General features: G+C 43.5%; 1 protein-coding gene across 9 annotated transcripts in view; it reads left to right on the forward strand.

Annotated features, from left to right (window-relative positions):
- Nucleotides 1–23111, forward strand: part of Ehmt1 (euchromatic histone lysine methyltransferase 1) — a 220117-nt gene that overhangs the window by 45516 nt on the left and 151490 nt on the right. For 8 of the 9 annotated variants that reach the window (XM_012947838.2, XM_045149981.1, XM_045149974.1 and 5 more), the window contains exon 2: nucleotides 21564–21627. In XM_012947838.2, the coding sequence (XP_012803292.2) occupies nucleotides 21564–21627 (64 nt within the window). Of the gene's footprint in view, nucleotides 1–21563; nucleotides 21628–21758; nucleotides 21887–23111 lie in introns of all 9 variants that reach the window. The other variant, XM_045149966.1, reaches the window with a different exon arrangement.

Genomic DNA, 23111 nt, shown 5'->3' on the forward strand with positions numbered 1-23111 from the left:
TGACTAGGTATTCATTATGTTGTTTCATGGTGGCCTCAAACTCATGGCAACCCTCATTCATACCTCTGCCTTCTGAGTGCTGGGATTAAAGGCGTGTGCTACCACATCCAGTCTGTTTTTTTAATTAATTTATTCATTTATTTGTGAGAACAAAGGGCGGGGGAGGCAGACAGAATGGGCATGCCAGGGCCTCTAGCCACTGCAAATGAACTCCAGATGCATTTGTCACCTTGTGCATCTGGCTTTTGTGGGTATTGGGGAATCAAACTTGGGTCCTTATGCTTTGCAGGCAAGTTCCTTAACTGCTAAGCCATCTCTCCAGTCCTTTTTTTTTTTTTTTTTTTTTTTGAGGTGGGATCTCACTCTAGCCCAGCCTGATCTGGAATTCTCTATGTAGTCTCATGCTGGCCTTGAACTTTTACAGAGCCTCTTAAGTCAGCCAGCACACATGGCAAGAGTGGATACACCAGGTCCTCTAGACATTGCATACGTATTGCAGCCGTATATGCCACTTTATGCATCTGGGTTTTTGTGGGTTCTGGGGAATCAAACTCAGGTCATTAGGTTTTATGTGCAAGTGCTTTAGCTACTGAGTTACCTCTCCAGCCCTTTTCTTAGTTAATTGACATATTTCTGTGGTCTTGTGTAGCCTGCACTTGCAGATTTAACCACAAGATGGTGGCCTTGTTCCAGTAGGTAAGGCTGACTCAGTTTGGAGCTTTTACAGGAAACCGGGATTGCAGTTTCATGTGGACTGCCTTAAAACAAAAACAAAACAAAACAAAAACAACAACAACAAAAAAAAACAACATAAGATGGCTTGTTAATGATACAGTGCTCAGTAATGTACTCTTATCTTCCTTCCAGGTAAGTAAGACCTCATCTATATAGGGTTCTTTCTACAGATGTTTTGAGCCCCTGCTACTTGTTTGCTAGTGCCTGGATGGATGTTCTTTGGTGAACAGTGCAACTCTCTGGGGAATCACAGTTGATCATTCCTGAATTGCTGCCTCTATGTTCTTCTTTTGCTCTAGAAAGGGGAGAGTGGGCTTCTCTTTCTTCTTTGTGTGTAATTCATGTAGTTCTGATTTCTTTCTGTGTTTGGAAAACAGTGCCCTGGATGGAGATGGTGTGCACATGGCTACACTGCAATTGTGAGCATTGCTGGGGCTGTGCTAGTGGTGATCTTGTGTCCCTCCTGTAGACTGATGCTCATACCATGAGATCTCTTTACAAAACAAATTGTGCTGCTGCTGTGCCAGCAGCTAAAGGCTCCTCAGTTCAGATAAGCCCTGCTCTTTGGAAGGCTGTGCTTGGAGTTGCCAGTGTCATATCAAAAAAAGCAAAGGCTCTTCCTCTCCTGGGGTTTTCTCTCTCTCTTTCTCTCATCTATTTATATGAGGGTTGCAGTCAGGTTCACATTGCTGGTAGAAATCGCCCAACCAAGAGCAGCTTGTGGAAAAAAAGAGGATTAATTTGGCTTACAGGCTCAAGAGGGAAGCTCCATGATGGTAGGGAAAACGATGGCATGAGTAGAGGGTGGACATCACCCCTAGCCAACATAAGGTAGACAACAGCAACAGGAGAGTGTGCCAAGAACTGGCATGGGGAAACTGGCTATAACACCCATAGATACACTGACTGTAGGAGGTGTTAATTCTCAAATCTCTATCAGCTGGGAACCTAGCTTTCATTAGTGTTCACCTAAGTTTATGGGGGACACCTGAATCAATCCACCACATTCCACCCCTGGCCCCCATAAACTGATAAACACACATGATGTAAAATGCAATATATTCATTCAACTTTAAAAGTCCCCATAGTTTTGTGTTGTTTTTTTTTTTAAATCAATTTCAATGCTGTTCAAACATCCCCATAGTCCAAGATCTTTTAACTGAGCCATAATACCAAAAAATCCCCCAAACACCCGTAATGGCACAGAATAAAACATTCACACTACAAAAGATGGCATTGGGCATAGCAAAGAAATATTCAACCAATACAAGATTTAAAACAACCAGGGTAAACATCAAACTCTGTAGCTTTTTGTCTAACAACTCTAGTTAGTGACAAATCTCCAAGTCTGATAATTCTAACCAGCAACAAGTCTTTGGCATTCCAATTCTGTCCCTCTAACTAGGCTACTCACAGTCCTGGAAAATTTCACTGGGGCCAGCAGCTCTCCTTAGCAGCCGTCTCGTGGTCCTGGCGTCTCTACTGGGTCTGCACTGCAACCCAGGGTTCATCATGGCCCCATGGGGTCTCCATGCAGGCACCCAGCAAACCCGCTTCACACTGCCCATGGCCATTTCCAAAACACAAGACCATGTTGCAAACTCAATGACTCTTTTCTGCATTTCCTCTTTTTTTTTTTTTTTTTTTTTTTGGTTTTTTAAGGTAGGGTCTCACTCTAGCCCAGGCTGACCTGGAATTCACTATGTAGTCTCAGGGTGGCCTTGAACTCTTGGCAATCCTCCTACCTCTGCCTCCCAAGTGCTGGAATTAAAGGCGTGTGCCACCACACCTGGCTGTTTTCTGCATTTCTTATATTCCACAATACCAGGTAGAGTCCCAATTTCTTAATTCAGGGGGAAATAAAGCTTTGAAAACCAGGACACTCCTTGAGCACTCAGTCCCCTTCAAGAGAGTCTGCATTCTTCCTGTTGACTCAGTACAGGTCAGCTGGCCCAGTCTCAATGGTTGTAATCTCTCAAATAATTTGCAGGTGAATGGGCAGCAGTTTAGGCCCATAGATTTCATTTTTTTCTGTGCCATATCCCTCTGCTCACAGCAATTTGTTTCTATGCAAAGCAACCTTGCACAACTTCTTAGGACACAGGCATAACAGCAGGCATCATCTCACAAACTGCTAGCCCAGTCCAGGCAAAGCTCTTTCTCACACTCATAAGCCAAACCTCATAGACCATAGTTCTTAGTGCATTCAGGTCTTTCAACTCTGACCAGATTAGTCCATCAAGCTGTACTTACAGCACTGCAAGGCATTTCTTAGGCCAAGGTTTCAAATCCCTCTACTTTCCTCTTGAAAATCAGCTCCAAAAGGCTAGAGCCACACAGTTAGGTGTCAAGCAGCAATGCCACTCCTCAGTACCACTTTACTGTTGTAGTCTGTTGCTTTTTGCTGGTAGAAATCACCCAGCCAAGAGCAGCTTGTGGGATAAAGAGGTTTATTTTGGCTTACAGACTCAAGGGGAAGCTCCACGATGGCAGGGAAAAACAGTGGCATGAGCAGAGGGTAGACATCACCCCCTGACCAACATAAGGTGGACAATAGATAGCAACAGGAGAGTGTGCCAAATACTGGCATGGGCAAACTGGCTATAACACCCATAAGCCTGCACCCAACAATACACTGACTGCAGGAGGTGTTAATTCCCATATCTCTATGAGCTGGGAACCTAGCATTCAGAACACCTAAGTTTATCAAACCATCACAGTGAGAAAGAGGCAGTTAGATAGAGAATGGGTGTGCCAAGTCATTGCAAATGAACTCCAGATGCGTGTGCCACCTTGTGCTTACATGGGTACTGGAAATCAAACCTGGGTCCCTTAGGCTTTGCAGGCAAATGACTTGACTACTAATCCATCTCTCCAGCCCTTCTGAGAGTAATTGTGTGAAAGTAATGCACTGATTGGAAAGATAGGAAATGTCAAAAACTAACCATGAAGGCATGTATCATGGTATGCTCATAGCCCGAGTATTTAGGAGGCTGAGACTAGAAGATTGAATTTGAGGACAGCCTGTACTACATTAACAGCTGAATTTAGTGTTTTTTATTTATCTTATTTTTTGAGGTAGGATTTCATACTAGCTGTCAGGCTGGCTTCAAACTCACGATGATCCTCCTACCTCTGCCTCTCAAGTGCTGGGATTGGAGGCGGGTGTCACCATAGGTAAGCACCTTAACTGCTGAGCCATTTCTTCAGCCCCTCACATTATTATTATTTTTAATCTTTTTAATTAATTAATTAATTAATTTATTTGAGAGAGAAAGAGCCAGAGAGGAGAGACAGAGAGAGAATGGGCATGCCAGGGCCTCCAGACGCATGTGTCCCCTTGTGCATCTGGATAACATGGGTCCTGGGGAATTGAACCAGGGTCCTTGGTCTCTGCAGGCAAACACCTTAACTACTAAGCCATCTCTCCAGCCCCACATTATTAATATTTTTAATTGTTTATTTGAGAGAGGGGTAAAGAGGCAGATAGAGAGAATGGGCACACCATGGCCTCCTGCCCCTACAAACAAACTCCAGGTGCATATGCCACCTTATGTATCTGGCTTTATATGAGTATTGGAGAATCAAATCTGGGTCCTTAGGCTTTTCATGCAAACATTTAACTACTAAGCCATCACTCTAGCCCTCACATTATTGTTTGAGGCAGGATCTCTCACTGAACCTGGAGTTTACTACTAATTTGGCCATCAAATCTTGCCTCTGACTCCCGGCGCTGAGACTACTAGTGCATTCCTTTGCACCTAGCTTTTGATATTTACTGGAGAATTCCTATCTTTTTTAAAATTAATTTATTTTTTTTAAAAATTTTTTTCAATTATTTATTTATTTATTTGAGAGCAACAGACACAGAGAGAAAGACAGATAGAGGGAGAGAGAGAGGATGGGCGAGCCAGGGCTTCCAGCCTTTGCAAATGAACTCCAGACGCGTGCGCCCCCTTGTGCATCTGGCTAACGTGGGACCTGGGGAACCGAGCCTCAAACCGGGGTTCTTAGGCTTCACAGGCAAGCGCTTAACCGCTAAGCCATCTCTCCAGCCCCAGAGTTCCTATCTTAAGAATACTGTCTTTGCCACCGAGGTGGTGTACACCTTTAATCCCAGCACTTGGGAGGTAGAGGTAGGAGGATCACCATGAGTTCGAGGCCACCCTGAGACTACACAATGAATTCCAGATCAGCCTGGGCTAGATCGAGACCTTATCTTAAAAAGCAAACAACAGCAACAACAAAAAAAAACCCTGTCTTTGATTCTTCTTCTTAGAATGTATATTAGTTACTTTTTTGTTTTGTGAGGTGGGGGGGGGGGTCTCACTCTTGCTCAGGCTGACTTGGAATTCATCCTGTAGTCTCAGGGTGGCCTTGAACTCATGGTAATTCTCCTGCCTCTGCCTCATGAGTGCTGAGATTAAAGGCGTGGACCACCACACCTGGCTTTAGTTACTTTTTTTGTTGCTACGACAAAATACCTTACAAAGAGCAACTTATGGGAGAAGGGGTTTATTTCAAGGTTTGCAGTTTGAGGTAATATCATGGAAGTGAGGGAAGTGAAGGCATGGTATCAGGAGCATAGGACAGATAATCACATGCAGTCAGCTGTTGGGAAGCACAGTGTGTGCTCTCTCCCTCTCCCCCCCTCTTTTTTCTTACTATTTTATTTGTTTATTTTGAGAGAAAGAGAAAAAGAGGCCTATAGATAAAGAAAGAATGGGTATGCCAGTGCCTCTAGCCACTGCAAATGAACTCTAGACTCACACACCACCTTGTGTATCTGGCTTTATGTGGGTACTGGGGAATTGTACTTGGGTCCATTGGCTTTGTAGGGCAAGCACCTTAACTATTAACCTATCTCTCCAGCCCCACATTTTCTTTTTACAAAATCAATTAACTAATTTGCTTGAGAGATAGATAGACAGCATGGGTGTGCCAGGGCCTCTTGCCACTACAAGTGAACTCCAGAAGCATCCACCACTTTGTGCATTTTGAACAGCTAAGTCATCTCCCCAGCTGAACATTTTCTTTTTTTTTATAGTTATTTTATTATTTTTTTAATTAACAACTTCCATGATTATAAAAAATACCCCGTGGTAATACCCTCCCTCCCCCCACTTACCTCTTTGAAACTCCATTCTCCATCATACCCCCTCCCCATCTTAATCAGTCTCTCTTTTATTTTGATGTCATGATCTTTTCCTCCTCTTATGATGGTCTTATGCAGGTAGTGTCAGGCACTGTGAGGCCATGGATATCCAGGCCATTTTGTGTCTGAAGGGAGCATGTTGTATGGAGTCCTGCCCTTCCTTTGGCTCTTACATTCTTTCCGCCACCTCTTCCGCATTAGACCCTGAGCCTTGGAAGGTGTGATAGAGGTATTGCAGTACTGAGCACTGCGGTCATTTCTTTCCATCGCCATAATACCTTCTGAGTCGTCCCAAGGTCACTGCCATCTGAAAAGAGAGGATTCTCAACCAAAAGTGAGAGTAGCATTAATATAAGGGTGTGAACATTAACAGAAGTGCTTACTGGGCAGTTTGATAAGCATAGTGTATACATTTAGCCAGACAACAGCAAACGTTACACTACTAGGGCTCATTTTCTTTGTTACTGCATTCTGCCTCCAGATTTTCTCTTTCGTATCCCCTCTCCTCCCCTCCTATCCCCTCTCCTCCCCTCTCCTCCTCTTTCTTCTCTGTCCTTTCTTCAAGGTAAGCTCTTGGTCTAGCCTAAGCTGACCTGGAATTTTCTGTGTAGTCCCAGGGTGGTTTGTTAAAGTGAGTGCTAGGATCATGCAAGTATTTAGGGAGCAGCAACCCTGTGCAGAGAGGCTAAAATAGAAGAACATAATGTTTAATTTATTTAATATTTTCTTTTTATTTATTTATTTGAGAGCAAAAGAGAGGAATAGGCAGGTAGAGAATGTGCGCTATGGCCTCCAGCCACTGCAAATGAACTCCAGATGCATGTGCCATCTTTTGCATCTGGCTTACATGGGTACCTGGGAATCAAATCTGGGTCCTTGGCTTTTGCAGGCAAGTGCATTAACTTCTAAGTCATCTCTTCAGCACCACCCCCTCTTCCTTTTTTTCCTGAGGTAGGGTCTTTCTAGCCCAGGCTTATTTGGAATTCACCATGTTGTCTTAGGCTGGCATTGAACTCACAGTAATCCTCTTGCCTCTGCCTCCCAAGTGCTGGTATTAAAGGTGTGTGCCACCACGCCTAACTTGAAATACTTTATTATGAGCTTGCTATGTACCCTTCCAGAGTTTGTTTGTTTATTTATTTATTTCTGTGAGAGAGATGCATGTGCCACCTTGAGCATCTGGTTTATGTGGGTACTGGGGACTAGAACTTGGGTTTTTAGATTTTGCAGGCAAGCACCTTAACTACTAAGCTATCTGTCCAGCCCCCCCATATTACTTTTTTAAAAAAATATTTTTATTTATTTATTTTTGAGAGCGGGAAAGAGGCAGGCAGGCAGGCAGAGAGAGAGAGAGAGAGAGAGAGGGAGAGGGAGAGGGAGAGGGAGGAAGAGAGGGAGAGAGGGAGGGAGAATGAGTGTGCCAGGGCCTCCAGCCGCTGCAAACAAACTCCAGATGCAGGTGCCCCCTTGTGCATCTGGCTTACATGGGTACTGGGGAACCAAACCGGGATCCTTTGGCTTTGCAGGCAAGCACTTTAACCACTAAGCCATCTCTCCAGCCCCCATATTACCTTTTAATGTGATGAAATCATCCTGTGTACTTTGAAATTTCAATACAAAATGGGGAAGGTGAGAGCTGAACTACCCTGCACTTGGGGAAGTGCTTTAGGGAGGAACAACCCTAAGGCATGGGTCATAGTGCACCTAGGCACTTAGACAGGGTGGGGTAGGGGACCACTGCCATTTTAGAGTTATGGCAACCAGAAGAGGAACCAGAAGAGGGTAGGATTTTGCTGGCTCTTGGAAAGAGTTTGGCTTTTATCCAGAACAAGATGGGAAGCAATTAGAATGTTTTAAGCTGAGGAACAGCGTGTGACCTGACAGAATTTAATGGATTGCTATGGGTGTTGTGTTGAGACTGAAGGTGTCTGGGGAGAGTTGAGAATATATGAGGGCCATAGATGAGGCAGTATGGTGGTGAGAAGTGCTGGTGTCCTGTCGCAGTGCCTGGCTTTGCTGAGGTTGTGATGAATAATCTGGATGTATAGAACCAAAGGTGTTCTTGTGCAGTGCTCTTTGGTTTTATACTTAAGTATATCTTGGTTCTTCCTCGTCATTGTGTAGAAGATTGTATCAGTGACTATTGTGCTTGGAGTGGAAGACATTTTGGCATTCTGTGGTCAGTTGTCTGTTTTGTAGTTATAATAGTGTTACTGCAGGGTTGCCTTTGGTTTCTACGTGTATCTACTTATGAATTTTTCCAAGGGAACATTCTGAGGTAAAGTTGCTGTGTTATGCACCATGTGCTCAATTAAAAAATATTCCAGGGGGGTTTGGTGCTGGATGGATGGCTTAGTGGTTAAGGTGTTTGCCTGAAAAGCCACAGGACCCAAGTTTGATTCCCCAGGACCCATATTAGCCAGATGTACAAGGGGCTACAAGCATCTGGAGTTTGTTTGCAGTGGCTGGAGGCCCTGGTGCACCGATTTTCTCCCTCTGTCTTTCTACCACTTTCTCTGTTAAATTAAAAAAAATATATGTTCTAGGGGCTAGAGAAATGGCTTAGTGGTTAAGGTGAAGGCAAAGGACCCAGGTTCAATTCCCCAGTATCCACATGAATCAGATGCACAAGGTAGTGCCAGCATTTAGAGTTTGTTTGCAGTGGCTGAAGGCCCTGGCACATCCATTCTCTCTCTCTCTGCCAGTTTCTCTCTTTCAAATTAATAAATAAAAATGAACTATTAAAAATATTCTAGGGCTGGAGAGATAGCTTAGTGGTTAATGCACTTGCTTGCAAAGCCAAAGGACCTCAGATCTATTCCTCAGTGCCCACGTAAGCCAGATGCACAAGGTGGCACATGCATCTGGAGTTCTTTTGCAGTGTCTGGAAGCCCTGGTGCGCCCATTGTCTGTCTTTCTCTCTCTCTGCCTCTTTCCTTCTCTCAAATAAAATTAAAAATAAAATATTAAAAATATTCTAAGATGGGTGTGGTGGCACATTCCTAAAATCCTAGCACTCAAGATGGAAGCAGGAGCCGGTTATGGTGGTTCATGCATTTAATCCCAGCACTCAGGAGGCAGAGGAAGGAGAATTGCCCTTAGTTAGCGGCTGTTCTAAGACTACATAGTGAATTCCTGGTCAGCCTAGGCCAGGGTGAGACCCTATCCAGAAAAACTTAAAAAAATTTTTTTCCCCTTCCCAGATCTGCTTTTAGTTGCTGGATCTTTTGGCAATTCCTTTTTCCTCCAGTCTCCTACCTGCTCTAGCCCTAGCAGTCTGTTGGGTATAGAGGGCAGTCAGTGGCAGGGGGGCCACATTTTGCTTTCACATATGGCAGTGATAGGCCAGGGAATTTCTGGTAATTCTATATTTATTTATTTATTTTGAAGAACTGCCGAATTGTTTTGTGCATCAATTTCTGTTCTTATCAGCACTGGGCAAGAGCTCCAGCTTATACTTACTATTGTCCATCTTTGTAATTATAGCTCTCCTAATGGGTTTGAAGTGGTGTTGCATTGTGCTATGGGGATTGGCTTGCTCTTAGTTTCGGCCACCCTATCCTCTTTTGGACCACAACACTGTGCTTCCTGGCTCTCATTGTTTTTGTTCTCTTTCTTCTTGAATTCAGAAGCTTTAAAAATTGTTCTCTTCCCTAAAATATAAATGGACTGCAGTTTAATAAGCATTCACAGGAAGTTGCTGATTCTATTGAAGTGCAAAATAGGCAGAACTAATTGAAAATTGTTTAGTCTCTAAAAAATTGGAAATGGCATAAAATGAGAATCATACCAAGCACTAGTGATACTGCTCCAGGTGCCATGGTATAGTCAGGGAAGGGGCTCTACTAGCATTTGGGAAGTATATTTACATGAACCTTTGAGTATTTGTAGGGCTTTTTTTTTTTTTTTTTTTTTGTCATTACATTGTCCCGTCTCTTCCAGTCATCTTATTCTTTTTATTCTTTCTCCTTGATAAAAGTTCTTAAAATTGTCAAAGTGAAGAAACATTCTTCTCAGTAAAAGCAAATGTTACTCACTGGGAGGAACCAGGAAAGACTAGGGTGGTCTCAGTAAAAGCAAATGTTACTCACTGGGAGGAACCAGGAAAGACTAGGGTGGTGTCTTTTTTTATTCCACTAGCTTATGTCTGTTAGAGAGCATTGAGTAATACTCAGGCTTGTTTTGGGGTTTTGGCCAAGTGGCCAAGACCCAGTGTACTATGTTCACTGCTCCTAAGGCCTTTGTGAAATTCGACCACACCAGACCACACTGAGGCTGCAGTGTGTGGGGCTGACATCAGAGGTGGCTGATGAGAGAACACACACAGGTAGGCAAGGCCACCTTTCAGGAAAAAGGGACCTGGTATGTTTAGAAACATGTAAAGCCTTAACAAAAGCCACAATCTGAGGGTCTCAGATGGATGTGTCCAGAGAAATTGTCCTTTGTCTTTGGTATTAGAATTGACTGGGTCTATCTCTCAATCTGCCCACCTGCCCAGGTATACCTTTAGGGTACAGGAATCCAACAACTTAAAAAAAATAATATTTTATTTATTTGCAAGGAGGGAGAGAGAGAGAGAAAGAGAGAGAGAGAGAGTGTGTGTGTGTGTGTAAGGGAGCAGTATGAACATGCCCCAGCGGCCTCTTGCCACTGTGAAAGAACTCCAGATACATGCACTACTTTGTGCATCTGGCTCATGGGATAAATGAGCCCAGGTCTTTGGTTTTGCAGGCAAGGACTTTAACTGCTGAACATTCTCTCCAGCCTCAGCACATCCAACGGATTTTAAAAAAATTTTTCCCCTTCTAGGTAGGCTCTCCCTTTTGCCCAGGTTGACCTGAAATTCACTATGTAGTCTCAGGCTGTCCTCAGACTCAGAACGATCCTCCTACTTCAGCCTCCTGAGTGCTGGGATTAAAGGTGTGTGCCACCAAGCCCAGCGCCAACAGCTTTTTTTTGTTGTTGTTTTTGTTTTTCCAAGGTAGGGTCTCACTCTAGTTTATGCTGACCTGGAATTCACTATGCAGTCTCTCAGGGTGACTTTGAACTCACTGCCTACCTCTGCCTCCTTGAGTGCTGGGATTAAAGGCGTTTGTCACCACGTCTGGTGTAATATAGCACTTACAGATTTTTTCCCCCCTTCCTTCCCTTTCTTTCCTTCTTAGAAGGAAACAGTGGCTGGGCCTGGTGGTGTATTACTGTAGTACCACAATTGGGGAAGCTGAGGTGGGAGGATTGTTTTAGTTTATGAGTTTGAGACCAGCCTGAGCATCATAGTGAGAATACCATCTCAATAAATAAATACAAATGAAAGGAATATAGTGAAGAAGATACATGGAAAGAAGAATTTAATGGTAGAGAGAGTCTATCTGTTCTATTCATTTTGGGGAAATAATGATGAGGATCACATTGCAAAGTGAGGCCAGACTCCAGAGATGACTTGTTTTTAGATGGCAGCCTATTGACACCTGTGTATCACACACTGGCGGTAGGAGCTGACCTCGTGCTGACATGGTGACTAGGCAGAATGCCCCAAGCCATGATAACATAGTGGCTCTGTTGGGAAGAAAGCTTCAGTTTGGCAGGTCCAGAAACTTGGAGTTTGTCCGTAAACCACATCTGGTCATTGTAGTATTTTGACCCAAAAGTTTTTTACTTGGTGGAATAGGCCTGTAATTACAGCTATTCAGGAGGCTGAGGCAGGGGGATCACAAATTTAAGGCAAGCCTGGACAACTTGGTGTGAGTGCCTCAAAAATTAAAATAGAGCTAGGCGTGGTACACACCTTTAATCCCAACACTTGAGAGGCAGAGGTAGGAGGATTGCTGTGAGTTCAAGGTCATCCTGAGACCAAGTGAATTCCAGGTCAGCTTGGACTAGAGTGAGAACATACCTCAAAAAACCAAAATGAAGTAAAATAAAAAAAAGTAAAAAGAAGCCAGGCTAAACTCTTGATCCTCTTGGTTCAGCTTCTTTCCCTGCTGGGAATTACAGGCCTGCATCACCACATCCATGTTACTTGTTTTTATTCTCCCATAGAAGACCTGCAAGGATCTGGGGAGTGGAAACTAGAGGATTACAGTGGGTAGGGCTGCAGCCTGTGCTCTCTTGCCTTGCTTGTCTTTCCCCTCCTCATTTTTTTTTGGGGGGGGGGGGATTGACGTAGGTTCTTCTATTCCAGGCTGACCAGGAATTGATTCTTTCAGGGTGGCCATGATGAACTCATCCCAGTCTTTCTTCCTTGGCCTTCCGAGTGCTGGGAATAAAGGTGTGCACCACACATCCAGCATGTGCCTGCCCTTTTTAGCATGTGGTTTGTTTGTAGTGGCCAGTGTGAATGCTCACATTCTCGGTTGGCTCATCCTTTCTGTAGGTTGTATTCCTTGTGAGTATAATCCAGGACTGTTTATCCAGGGCATTAGTGGCTGGTATACATGGCATTTGGATTTCTGAGTGAGTTCTGAGTGCTAGACCTTTTCTAGCAGCACAGATAGCTGCCCTCTTCTGTAGTAGCATCCGATAGGCTTAGATAAAGAAGGTAGAAAAGGAAGGTTGTTCTGTAATATCCTATTCTGTGATTTATTTAGTGTCTGAAACAATAATTATCAGAGAGAAGTGTATGAGTGGCAAATGTTGGGCCGAGCTTACCTGAAGTCTTACATATATATCTGTGGTGCAGCTTTGCTGTTGGGTGGAGCACTGTGTCCTTCTGTGTAGTCTGGGCTTCTCACATGTGGTCGCCAGACAGTATTGAGGGTGTCAGTATTGGCCAAGCATTTCTTAGGCCATGATTTGTCTCTGGTGTCATGGAGTATCATCTCACCATGCTCTGTCAGGGTAGACAGTCATGAAGCCTACCCATATAAAGGTGAGAGAACATAAGACCCTGCCTGGGTGGAGGAGTGTTGGCATCAGCATTGCTAGGGCACAACAATAGGTGGGCTTATTTCAGTCCTGCCTTCTTTGGGAAAACGCAGTGGCTGAAGGTGCTCTTGGGAGAGGCAGCAGTGTTGGAGAGTTCTCTATTTTCTTTGCAGAGAGCCCTGGTGAAGGGTTAAGTAGCAGATGGAAAAGGAATCTGTTCTGAATTTTGAAATCCCTTTAATGTAATTTCTGAGCTACTTTTGGATATTAATTGTATTTTCCAAATTTAGGAATGAAGTATTTTTCTACCAAGAGAAAAAACAAAAAGACAAAAGAGGGAAAAGAAAATCTCTGTGATATTGAAAGTATTCATGTTTTTTTTTTTTCTCTCTACCTCTTTGATAGTTAGCTGGTGAAGCTGGAATATGAAGACTTAGGTATAGGTAGATAAGGCTGTATGTCTCTGTGGCTGCAGGGTGGAGTGCTCCTGTCTTTGAAAACTGTTTACATTTTGTGTTTTCTTGGCACCCTCATAGTTCCTGAGAAGGAGGTCACTTTTCCTCTGGGGTCCATCTTTCCTTAAGCAGGAAGGAGTCAGGCAGACTAGACTTTTTTTTTTTTTTTCTTATTTTGGCTAGAACCAGAGAGTGTATTTTTAAGTAGAAAAGGTGATCTTTACCCCTGTGTGTGGATGCTGAGGGATGAAAGAAAGCCAGTTGGCCACATATTCCATGTTTCTGTTTTATTTTAGGCTCAGCCATGGAGACCTGAGATTAAGTTTAGAGTGCAGGGAGATTCCCTTCATTTACTTAAAGTCTTGTCACCCTGGGGACAGTCTTTGCAAGCAAGTACCTTTAACTGCTGAATTTCTCTCTCCAGTCCCCAACTGGACTTCTTTTAAACAAGGCTTAAGGCTCAAGGCTGTATTTGCATGAGCCATGAGTTCTGTAACTAGATGTGGTAGAGGTGGTAAGGCTTCTTCTGCACCTAGGGCTAGAGGGTCTAGCTTGTCACAGGTCACAGTGTCAGAAGGGAACATGGAGTCTATGATCTTGTCCAGACTTGTCTGCGAGTTCTACCACTTACTGGAAAGCTCTAGTCATTGGCATTAGATTCCAGTGCAAATACTGGAGTTGGCTCCATGTAAACAACAGAATTGATAGCTCATGTGCCAACTCATCTATCTCTATGGGTTTACAGGACAGACACTCCTGGTGAATGCTTGTTTTGAAGGGGTCTGTGTCTTCCCTTTGGGCTGAGCTGGCTTATCTTTTTTAAAAAATATATTTTATTTATTTGAGAGAAAAAGGGGGTGAGGGAAGGAGGGAGAAGGAGAGAATGGGCGCACCAGGGCCTCCAGCCCTGCCAAAATATGGACTCAGTTCATAGGCAGGGAATACAGTAGAAAATTTAAACATTGACTAGAACTAAAATGACTGCTTGTGAGGTAACTCTTCAGATGTGTTGCTGCAGGTGTTATAAACTGCCACATAGTCTTTGGCTCCTGCAGACTGGTGATGACAGATTATAAACTTCCATGGCTATCTTCAGTAAACTGGGATCATTCTATCTTTTCAGCCAGCCTTGAAGGAGTTTCAAAGCTGGTGGAGGTGGAGTTCAGTAATGTTATTCCAAGGTTGGGCAGCCAGGGCGGTGCTGTCTTGAGGGGACAGGTACAATTGGGCAGGGTCCTTTCACCTACCTGGCTTGCCCCATTTTGGTGTCAGGTTCTCTAGAAGCTGTGGAGCAGTTGTCTTTGGGACATACAGAAGGCCAGTGTTCTGCCCAGTTTAGAGCTGAAACAGTTCCATTGATCCTTTCATGAGTCTTTAACATTTCAGTTTAGAAATTAACCAGGTATGGTAGGATTCACCTATAAATGTAGCACTTGGCAAACTGAGGCAATAGGCTTGCAACTTCAAACCAGCTTAGACTACTTAGTGAGACTGTCTCAAACAAAAGGGGCAAAACGTTATTTAAAAATTAAATGCTAAGCCAGGTGGTGGCGTATGCCTTTAATCTCAGCACCTGGGAGGTGGAGGTAGGAGGATCATCACGAGTTTGGGGCCACCCTGAGACTACATAGTGAATTCCAGGTCAGCCTGAGCTAGAGTGAGATCCTAACTCGAAAAACAAAACAACAACAAAAAAAAAAAAAAACCAAAAAAATTTTTAATACTTTCATGCACTTGTCTTTAAATAATATGTTTTTGCACATATGTGTATTCATATATATGGGGATGCACGTGTGCATGGTCAGAAGTTGATGTTGGGTGTTTTCTCTAATTGCTGTCTACCTTATTTTATTTTTACTTATTTTTTTTGGGTTTTCAAGGTAGGCTGACCTGGAATTCACTATGTAGTGTTGGGGTAGCCTTGAACAGCTAGTTGCTGTAAATGGACTTCAGGGACATGTGCCACTTTGTGTATCTGGCTTTATGTGGGTCCTGGGATATCAAATTCAGGTTGTTCGGCTTTGTAGGCAAGCATTTTAACAGCTGAGCCATCTCTCTAGCCCTACCTTATATTTTATTTTGAGTAAGGCAAAGGAGATTTATTGAGGCAAAGGTGGAAACCTCCCCTAAGTGTTAGGGTAAGCATATTTAGGATTTCAGCCAGCATGCAAAGAAGGGCGGGGGGGGGGGGGCAGTAGCTACGCTTTTGGAGTTACAACTCAAAAAGCAGAATGGTTTAGCAGTGAGTCTGAGCAGTTGTCTCTACTTTATTATTATTTTGGTTGTTTTGAGGTAGGGTTTCACTCTAGCCCAGGAAGACCTGGAATTCTTTGTAGTCTCAGGGTGGCCTTGAACTCATGGAGATCCTCCTACCCCAGCCTCCCAAGTGCTGGGATTAAAGGCTTGAGCCACTACTCCTGGCTCTACATTATTTTTTTTTCTTTCAAATTTTTATTAACAACTTCCATGATTATAAAAAATACCCCATGGTAATACCCTCCCGACCCCACACTTTCCTCTTTGAAACTCCATTCGTCATCATGTCCCCTCCCCATCTCAATCAGTCTCTCTTTTAATGTTGATGTCATGATCTTTTCTTCCTCTTATGATGGTTTTGCACAGGTGGTGTCAGGCACTGTGAGGCTAAGGGTATCCAGGCAATTTTGTGTCTGGAGGGAGCATGTTTTATGGAGTCCTGCCCTTCCTTTGGCTCTTCCATTCTTTGTGCCACCTCTTCTGCATTAGATCCTGAGCCTTGGAAGGTGTGATAGAGATATTGCAGTACTAAGCACTGTGTCTACCTCATTTTTTGAGACAAACACTGATTTAGCTAGACTAGCTGCTTACTCAACCCCAGGGATTCTCCTGTCTTCCACAGTTCTGGGATCACAGGTGAATACTGATACCATGCCTGGCTTCTGTGTGAGTTTTGGGGATCTGAACTCAGATCCTTATGTTGTTGTAGCAGGTGTTTTACTGATTGAGCCATCTCTTTGACCCCTTGCATACTTATGTATGCTTATTATATATGTTTGTGTTTAAGGGGAAGGACATACTAGTAAAGCAATGGTACTGTAAAAACTTGTGGATAGATGGGTATGGTGGCACACACCCTAATCCCAGCATTTGGGAGTTAGGAGGATTGCCATGAGTTTGAGGCTACCTTGAGACTACATAGTGAATTCCAGGTCAGTCTGGGCTAGAGTGAAACCTTTCCTTGAAAAACCAAAAAAAAAAAAAAAACAAAAACAAAAAAACAAAACAAAAAAAAAAAGACTTGTGGATTTTAAAAAAATCTTAGTTATTATGAAAATTTAGGGGCTGGAGTGATGGCTCAGTGGTTAAGATGCTTGCCTGCAAAGCCTATGGACACATGTTCAACTCTCCAGATCCCACTTAAGTCAGATGCACAAGGTGATGCAAGCACATAAGGTCACACATGTGCACAAGGTGGCACACACATCTGGAAGTCAACTGCAGTGGGTGGAGGTCCTAGTGTGGCAATTCTCTTGCAAGCTCTCATTTAAAAACAAAAACAAAACCAAGCCAGGCGTGGTAGCGCACACCTTTAATGTCAGCACTCAGGGAGGCAGAGGTAGGAGGATTGCCATGAGTTTGAGGCCACCCTGAGACTCCACAGTGAATTCCAGGTCAGCCTGGGCTAGAGTAAGACCCTACCTTGAAAAACCAAAAAAAAGAAAGAAAGAAAGAAATTTTAGATTAGAAAATAGAATGGATGCTGTGTGGCAGAAAAATTTTATGAGCTCCCTCAAGTGGATGTACACTTGCCAGCACTCACCTAGAGAAGTTGTGCTATGCCCATGGGTTCTTTGCTTATTATGTCCTGTGTCTTGTGACAGTTTGCCTCATGTTTGCCCTAGGAACTGGATACCTTTGATCTCATTTATCCAGCTCAGTGTCACCTTCTAGAAAACTTTATAGCTGAGTTTTCATGTAGATTTATACCTACCAATTTGCCTCAAAGGAAGAATGCTTCTTGAATTCAAGCCGCCTCAGTATCTCAATGTGTTAAAATGGATGTTCAAAGAAGAGAATTTTGTTCCCTAGGAGAACTTTGGAGTGTACCTCTGGCATGTTAAGTGTGCAGAAGTGAGCTCTATTATTCTGTTCTTTTCTCAAAGGGTTTGTTACTGTCATTTATAACTCATGCTCATCATGTACTGGATGGATTTTGTGATTGCATTGGCATGGCCCTCCCCCATCCTGTCAGTTACATACTGTTGTGACTGGAAGTATATGTAGGCTATGAAGCTGACTGAGACTGAACAGGCTAGCTAAAGAGGTGCTACTGCCACCATTCAGGAATGACAGATCTGTTTTGTTTTCTCTGTCTACAGTGGCTAGAATGGCAGTGCCTGAGCCTCGCTGCAAAGGAGGCAGGAAAGATCTACCCCACTCAGGACTTGTAAAAAAGGACTGGGTCTCTATTTCGGAGATATTTACAAAGAAACATGGACACATAAATAGCTTATTGTTCCCTTCCCCTCCCCTCCCCTTCTTTCCCCTCTCCTTCTGGATCTCACTCTAGTTCCACACTAGCCTCAAACTCACAGCGATCCTCCTTCCTCTGCCTTCTAAATGCTAGGATTAAAGGCATACACCACCACACCTATCCTTTTTTTTTCTCTTCTTTTTGAAAATCCTATTTAAGAAAAAAAAAAAGTTTTGGGCTGGAGAGATGGCTTAGCAGTTAAGGCACTTGCTAGCAAAGCCAAAGGACCAGGTTCCATTCCCCAGTGCCCACATAAAGTCAGATATACAAGATGGTACATGTGTTTGGAGTTCATTTTCAGTGACCGGAGGCCCTGGTGTGCCCCTCCCTCTATTCCTCCCTCCAATAAATAAATAAATAAATATATTTTTTAAAAATAGAAAAACAGTTTTAGGACTAGGATGATCTCTTTTTTCTTAAAAAAAAATTTATTTATTTGTGGGAGGGAGAGAGAGAGAGAGAGAGAATGGGTGTGCCAGGGCTTCTAGCCACTGCAGATGAACTCCAGACACATGTACCCCCTTGTGCATCTGGCTTATGTGGGTCTTGGAGAATCGAACCAGGATCCTTTGGCTTTGCAGGCAAATGCCTTAACCACAAAGCCATCTCTCCAGTCCTGATCTCTCTCTCTTTTTTTAATATGTTTATTTATTTGAGAGAGAGAGGGAGAGAATGGGCATGCCAGGGTCTCCAGCCACTGCATACAAACTCCAGATGCATGTGCCCTCTTGTACATTTGGCTTATTTGGGTCCTGGAGAGTCGAGCCAGGATCCTTTGGCTTTGTAGGCAAATACCTTAACTGCTAAGCCATCTCTCCAGCCCTAGAATGATCTCTTTTTCTACTAGGAGAAGGGTGTCCTTGTACATTTCTGGCTGGCTGCCCCAGTGCCAATCTTTCAGTTTACAAAAACATTTGTGTTAGTGTATTTTGTAAGGAGAGAGAGAAAAAAAATATATATGTATATGAATGACTGGGTATATACCAGGACCTCCTGCCATTGCAAATGAACTCCAGATGCAGGCTTTATGTAGGTACTGGGGAATTGAACCTGCGCCAGCAGGCTTTGCAAAGAAGCATCTTTAACCACAGAGCCATCTCTCTAGAACCTACAAAAATCTTTCTTATTGCTGCTTGCTGACCTCACTCCTTTTACATGCTCACTTTTCCCCTTCTTTTTTCTTTCTTAGCGCTTAGTGTGTAAAAGGCTTTGATTGACAGATACTTCTGAGTTTCTTGAAATTTCAGGCTTTTGGCTGGCTTTGCATTTACAATATAGCTGAGAATGACTTGAACTTCTGATCCTCCTGTATGCACCTAGATACTGATTATTTTTATTTATTTATTTATTTAAGAGAGAGAGAATATGGGCATAGTAGGGCCTCCAGCCACTGCAAATGAACTCCAGATGCATGTACCAACTTGTGCATCTGGTTTACGTAAGTCCTGGGGAATTGAACTTGGGTCCTTTGGCTTTTCAGGAAAGTGCCTTAACTTCTAAGCCATTTATCCAGCCCTGGATACCGATTTTAAGTATGCATCACCATCCCTGGTTTTTGGGAATTCTTTTTTTCACCTTGGGTTTAGAAGGCCTTGGGATTGTATGACATTTGTGTACATGTGTATGGAGACTAGAGTTCAATGTTGGTGTCCTCAATCATTTTCCACTTTTTTTTTTTTTTTTTTTTCCTGAGGTAAGGTCTCAGTCTAGTCCAGGCTGATCTGGAATTCCCAGTGTAGTCTCAGGGTGGCCTTAACTCATGGTGATCCTCCTACCTCTACCTCCCAAGTGCTGGGATTAAAGTAGACTTAGTTATGGATTGCCTAGAAAGGCATAGATACATGCTATCTAGCATGAGAGGGTCTTTGTAATGTCAAGATTTGATTTATCCATCCTGAGCTGGCAACATCAAGGCTCAAAATCTCTGCCAACAGGTTGGTCTGGTTCTGCCTGTGAGTACACGTTTGAAAAACATGTATAATGACAAAGACTGGGGTGGGGTTTTAGTTTGGGTTCACATCCATCCATGAGCCTTTCCTGGCTTCATACCCACCAACAGCAGGAGTTGTAATCATTTTATCCATCTCTGGTTTGTCTGTCTCTTTTCTGTCCTCTCCCCTCCCTCCCTCCCTCCCTTCCTCCCTCTCTTTCTTTTGTTTTTTCAAGGTTGGGTCTTATTGTAGCTCAGGCTGACCTGGAATTCACTATGTAGTCTCAGGGTGGCCTTGAACTCACAGTGATCCTCCTACCTCTGCCTCCAGAGTGCTAGGATTAAAGGCGTGCACTACCATGCCTGGCCCGTCACTGGTCTTTCTACACAGCCAATGAGAGCCATGTTCCCTCTTAGTATATAACATGAGTTCAGCTATAGCACATTAGAATTTTGAAATCAACAGGGTTTCTGTTCTAACTCTGGTCTTGGGCTAAGCTTAGTCACTTGACTTTCCTTTGATATTCCTGACATTGGCCTCTTGTGTGTCCTCCCCCACAAGGATCCCAGAATTACTGTAGCTTGACCTTCCTTGACCATTAATGGGCAGTGATCTGAGGTATTTCTAGAATGGCCATTGGATCCATCCCATGAAACACATGTAAGTTGAGATAGAAGCTTATGGGGCACTTCTGCTGACTCTTGGGATGGCTTGCCTGTTGCTTTCTCTTCTTCCATATTGGCACTGTGGATATGCTTGGTGTCATGACTTGAATGTAAGTGTATATCTGCCATAACCTGAGGCATTTAAAAATATTTATTTAAGAGTCAAAAAGAGACAGAGTGAGAATGTATGGGTACACTAAGGTTTCCTGCCATTACAAACTTCAGTTGCATGTGCTACTGTGTGCATCTGGTTTTACATGGGTACTGGGGAATTGAACCTGGGCTGTAAGGCGTTGCATGCAAATGTCTTAACCACTGAGCCATCTCTCCAGCCCAAGGTTCTTAATAAGAATGTGTTCATGGGCTGGAGAGATGGCTTAGTGGTTAAGGTACTTGGCTGCAAAGCCAAAGGACCCAGGCTCGATTCCCCAGGACCTACGTAAGTCAGATGCACATGCTGGTGCATGCTTCTGGAATTTGTTTGCTGTGGCTGGAGGCCCTGGCGTGCCCATTCTCTCTCCCTCCCTATCTCCCTGTACCCCCTCAAATAAATAAGTAAAAAACACAAAAAAAGAGCCTTGCCAAGAGCTGTACATTAGGCATGTGACTCTGGACCTTTCTCTGAGTTCCATTCCTTCTTCCTATGTGTTACTGTGTTGTCCACCAGTGAATAAACCCTATGTGAATATATATGATAATGAGTTTTTTAAGTTTTATTTTATTGTATTTTTATTTGTTTATTTGAGAGCAACAGACAGAGAAAGAGGGAGGGAGGGAGGATATGAATGGGTGCGCCAGGGCTTCCAGCCACTGCAAACGAACTCCAGATATGTGCGGCCCCTTGTGCATCTGGCTAACGTGGGTCCTGGGGAATCAAGCCTCAAATCGGGGTCCTTAGGCTTCATAGGCACACGCTTAACTGCTAAGCCATCTCTCCAGCCCAAGTTTTATTTTTATTTATTTATTTATTTATTTGAGAGAGAGAGAGAGAGGGAGGGAGATAGGGAGAGAGAATGGGCACACCAGGGCCTCCAGCCACTGCAAACAAACCCCAGATGCATGCACCACCTTGTGCATCTGGCTTATGTGAGTCCTAGGGAATCAAACTGGGGTCCTTTGGCTTTGTAGGCAAATGCCTTAACTGCTAGGCCATCTCTCTAGCCCAATTGTGAATTTTTAAAACTAATTTAGTTTGGAGAAGTCTGTTCCTGATGTTCATCTTGATCATTTTTTCCCCCCACGCAGTCAGTTCCGGCCAAGGGGGAGACCAAGCAGGATTGCTGCATGAAAACCGAGCTGCTGAGGGAAGGTAAGTGCTGGTTCACTGGTTGGGATGAAGGACTTGGTTGCCTGCATTCTTCCTGTCAGCTGTCCCAGGCCTCTGACTTTCTTGGTTTTACCTAGAGTTACAGAGTAATGTTTAATTTCTCCCGTTCCCAGACAGACACGTGTGCACACACATTCACACAGAAGCACACAAAAAAGATCTTCTAGAGAAGGAAAAAACCAAGTATGAAAAGCAAACACCCAGCATGCCCTTGTGTTAGAGTGCACCCAGAAAATGAAAAGTGAGTAATCACGTAAATGTATGTATTATGAAAGCTGGAACCTACCCAGGCTTGTTTGATAATACAGAATAAACAAACTGTGATACACATGTGTGGTGGATGGTAGATAAAACAGCACAATTTATGAAACAATAGAGATGAAGATTAAATGTGTTTTGGCAAATGGAAAAAGCCAGACCTAAAGGCCATGTGCTTTGTGATTCCATTTATATGGCATTCTGGACAAAGTGAACTGTAAACTTGTAGGACATAAAAGAGGTGCCAGGAGCCTGAGGGACATGTTGAATGGCCAATGTGAGAGATTTGAGAAGGCACGTGACTTTGTAATAAATGGGAGTGAATACAACTTCATGTGACTCAGGTATATTAATACATAATTTTATTCCCAACATATTGGTAACAGGAGTGGCTCAGGTCCAGAGCCTATGGGAAGATTCTCTACAGGTCTGTTTTCCATCAGAAAACTAGGCTGTGGTCCCTGCTTGCATCCTGCCCTCATCCTGGATGACCTCTGTGTTCCTATGGGGACCTCAGCTAGCCCTCTGGCCTTGTTGATTACTTGTTCCTGAGGCTATTTACAGTGACTCCTGTTTGTGGGACTTTTTTTGAGGCCTCATCTGTTTACTTTTCTTTCTTTTATTTTTTAAAATATATTTTATTTATTTATTTATTTATGAATGAGAGGTGGGGGTGAGAGAGAGAGAATGGGCGCGCTAGGGCCTCCAGCCACTGCAAACGAACAGCAGATGCATGAGATCCTTATGCATCTGGCTTACGTGGGTCCTGGTGCTTGCCTGCGAAGCCTAAAGAGGTTCAATTCCCCAGGACCTACATAAGCCAGATGCACAATGTGGCACATGCATATGGAGTTAGTTTTCAGTGTTTGGAGGCCCTGGTGTGTCCATTCTCTCTTTCTTTGGCAAACAAATAAGTAACTACATACATACATACATACAAACATACAATTTAATTTATTTATTTGAGAGAGGGAGAGAGAAAAAGGGAGATCGAATGAGATAGATAGAGAGAGAGAGAGAGAGAGAATGGGCTTTCCAGAGCTTCCAGTAGCTGCAGAAGAACTCAAGATGTATGCGCCACCTTGTGCATCTGGCTTATATGGGTCCTGGAGAATTGAAACTGGGTCCTTTGGCTTTGTAGGCAAGCACTTTGACTGATAAGCCATCTTTCCAGCTCAAGATTTTTTTAAAAATAAATTTAATTATTT

The sequence above is a fragment of the Jaculus jaculus genome, chromosome 1 (assembly GCF_020740685.1).
Source record: "Jaculus jaculus isolate mJacJac1 chromosome 1, mJacJac1.mat.Y.cur, whole genome shotgun sequence".
NCBI classification, from domain to species: Eukaryota; Metazoa; Chordata; class Mammalia; order Rodentia; family Dipodidae; genus Jaculus; species Jaculus jaculus.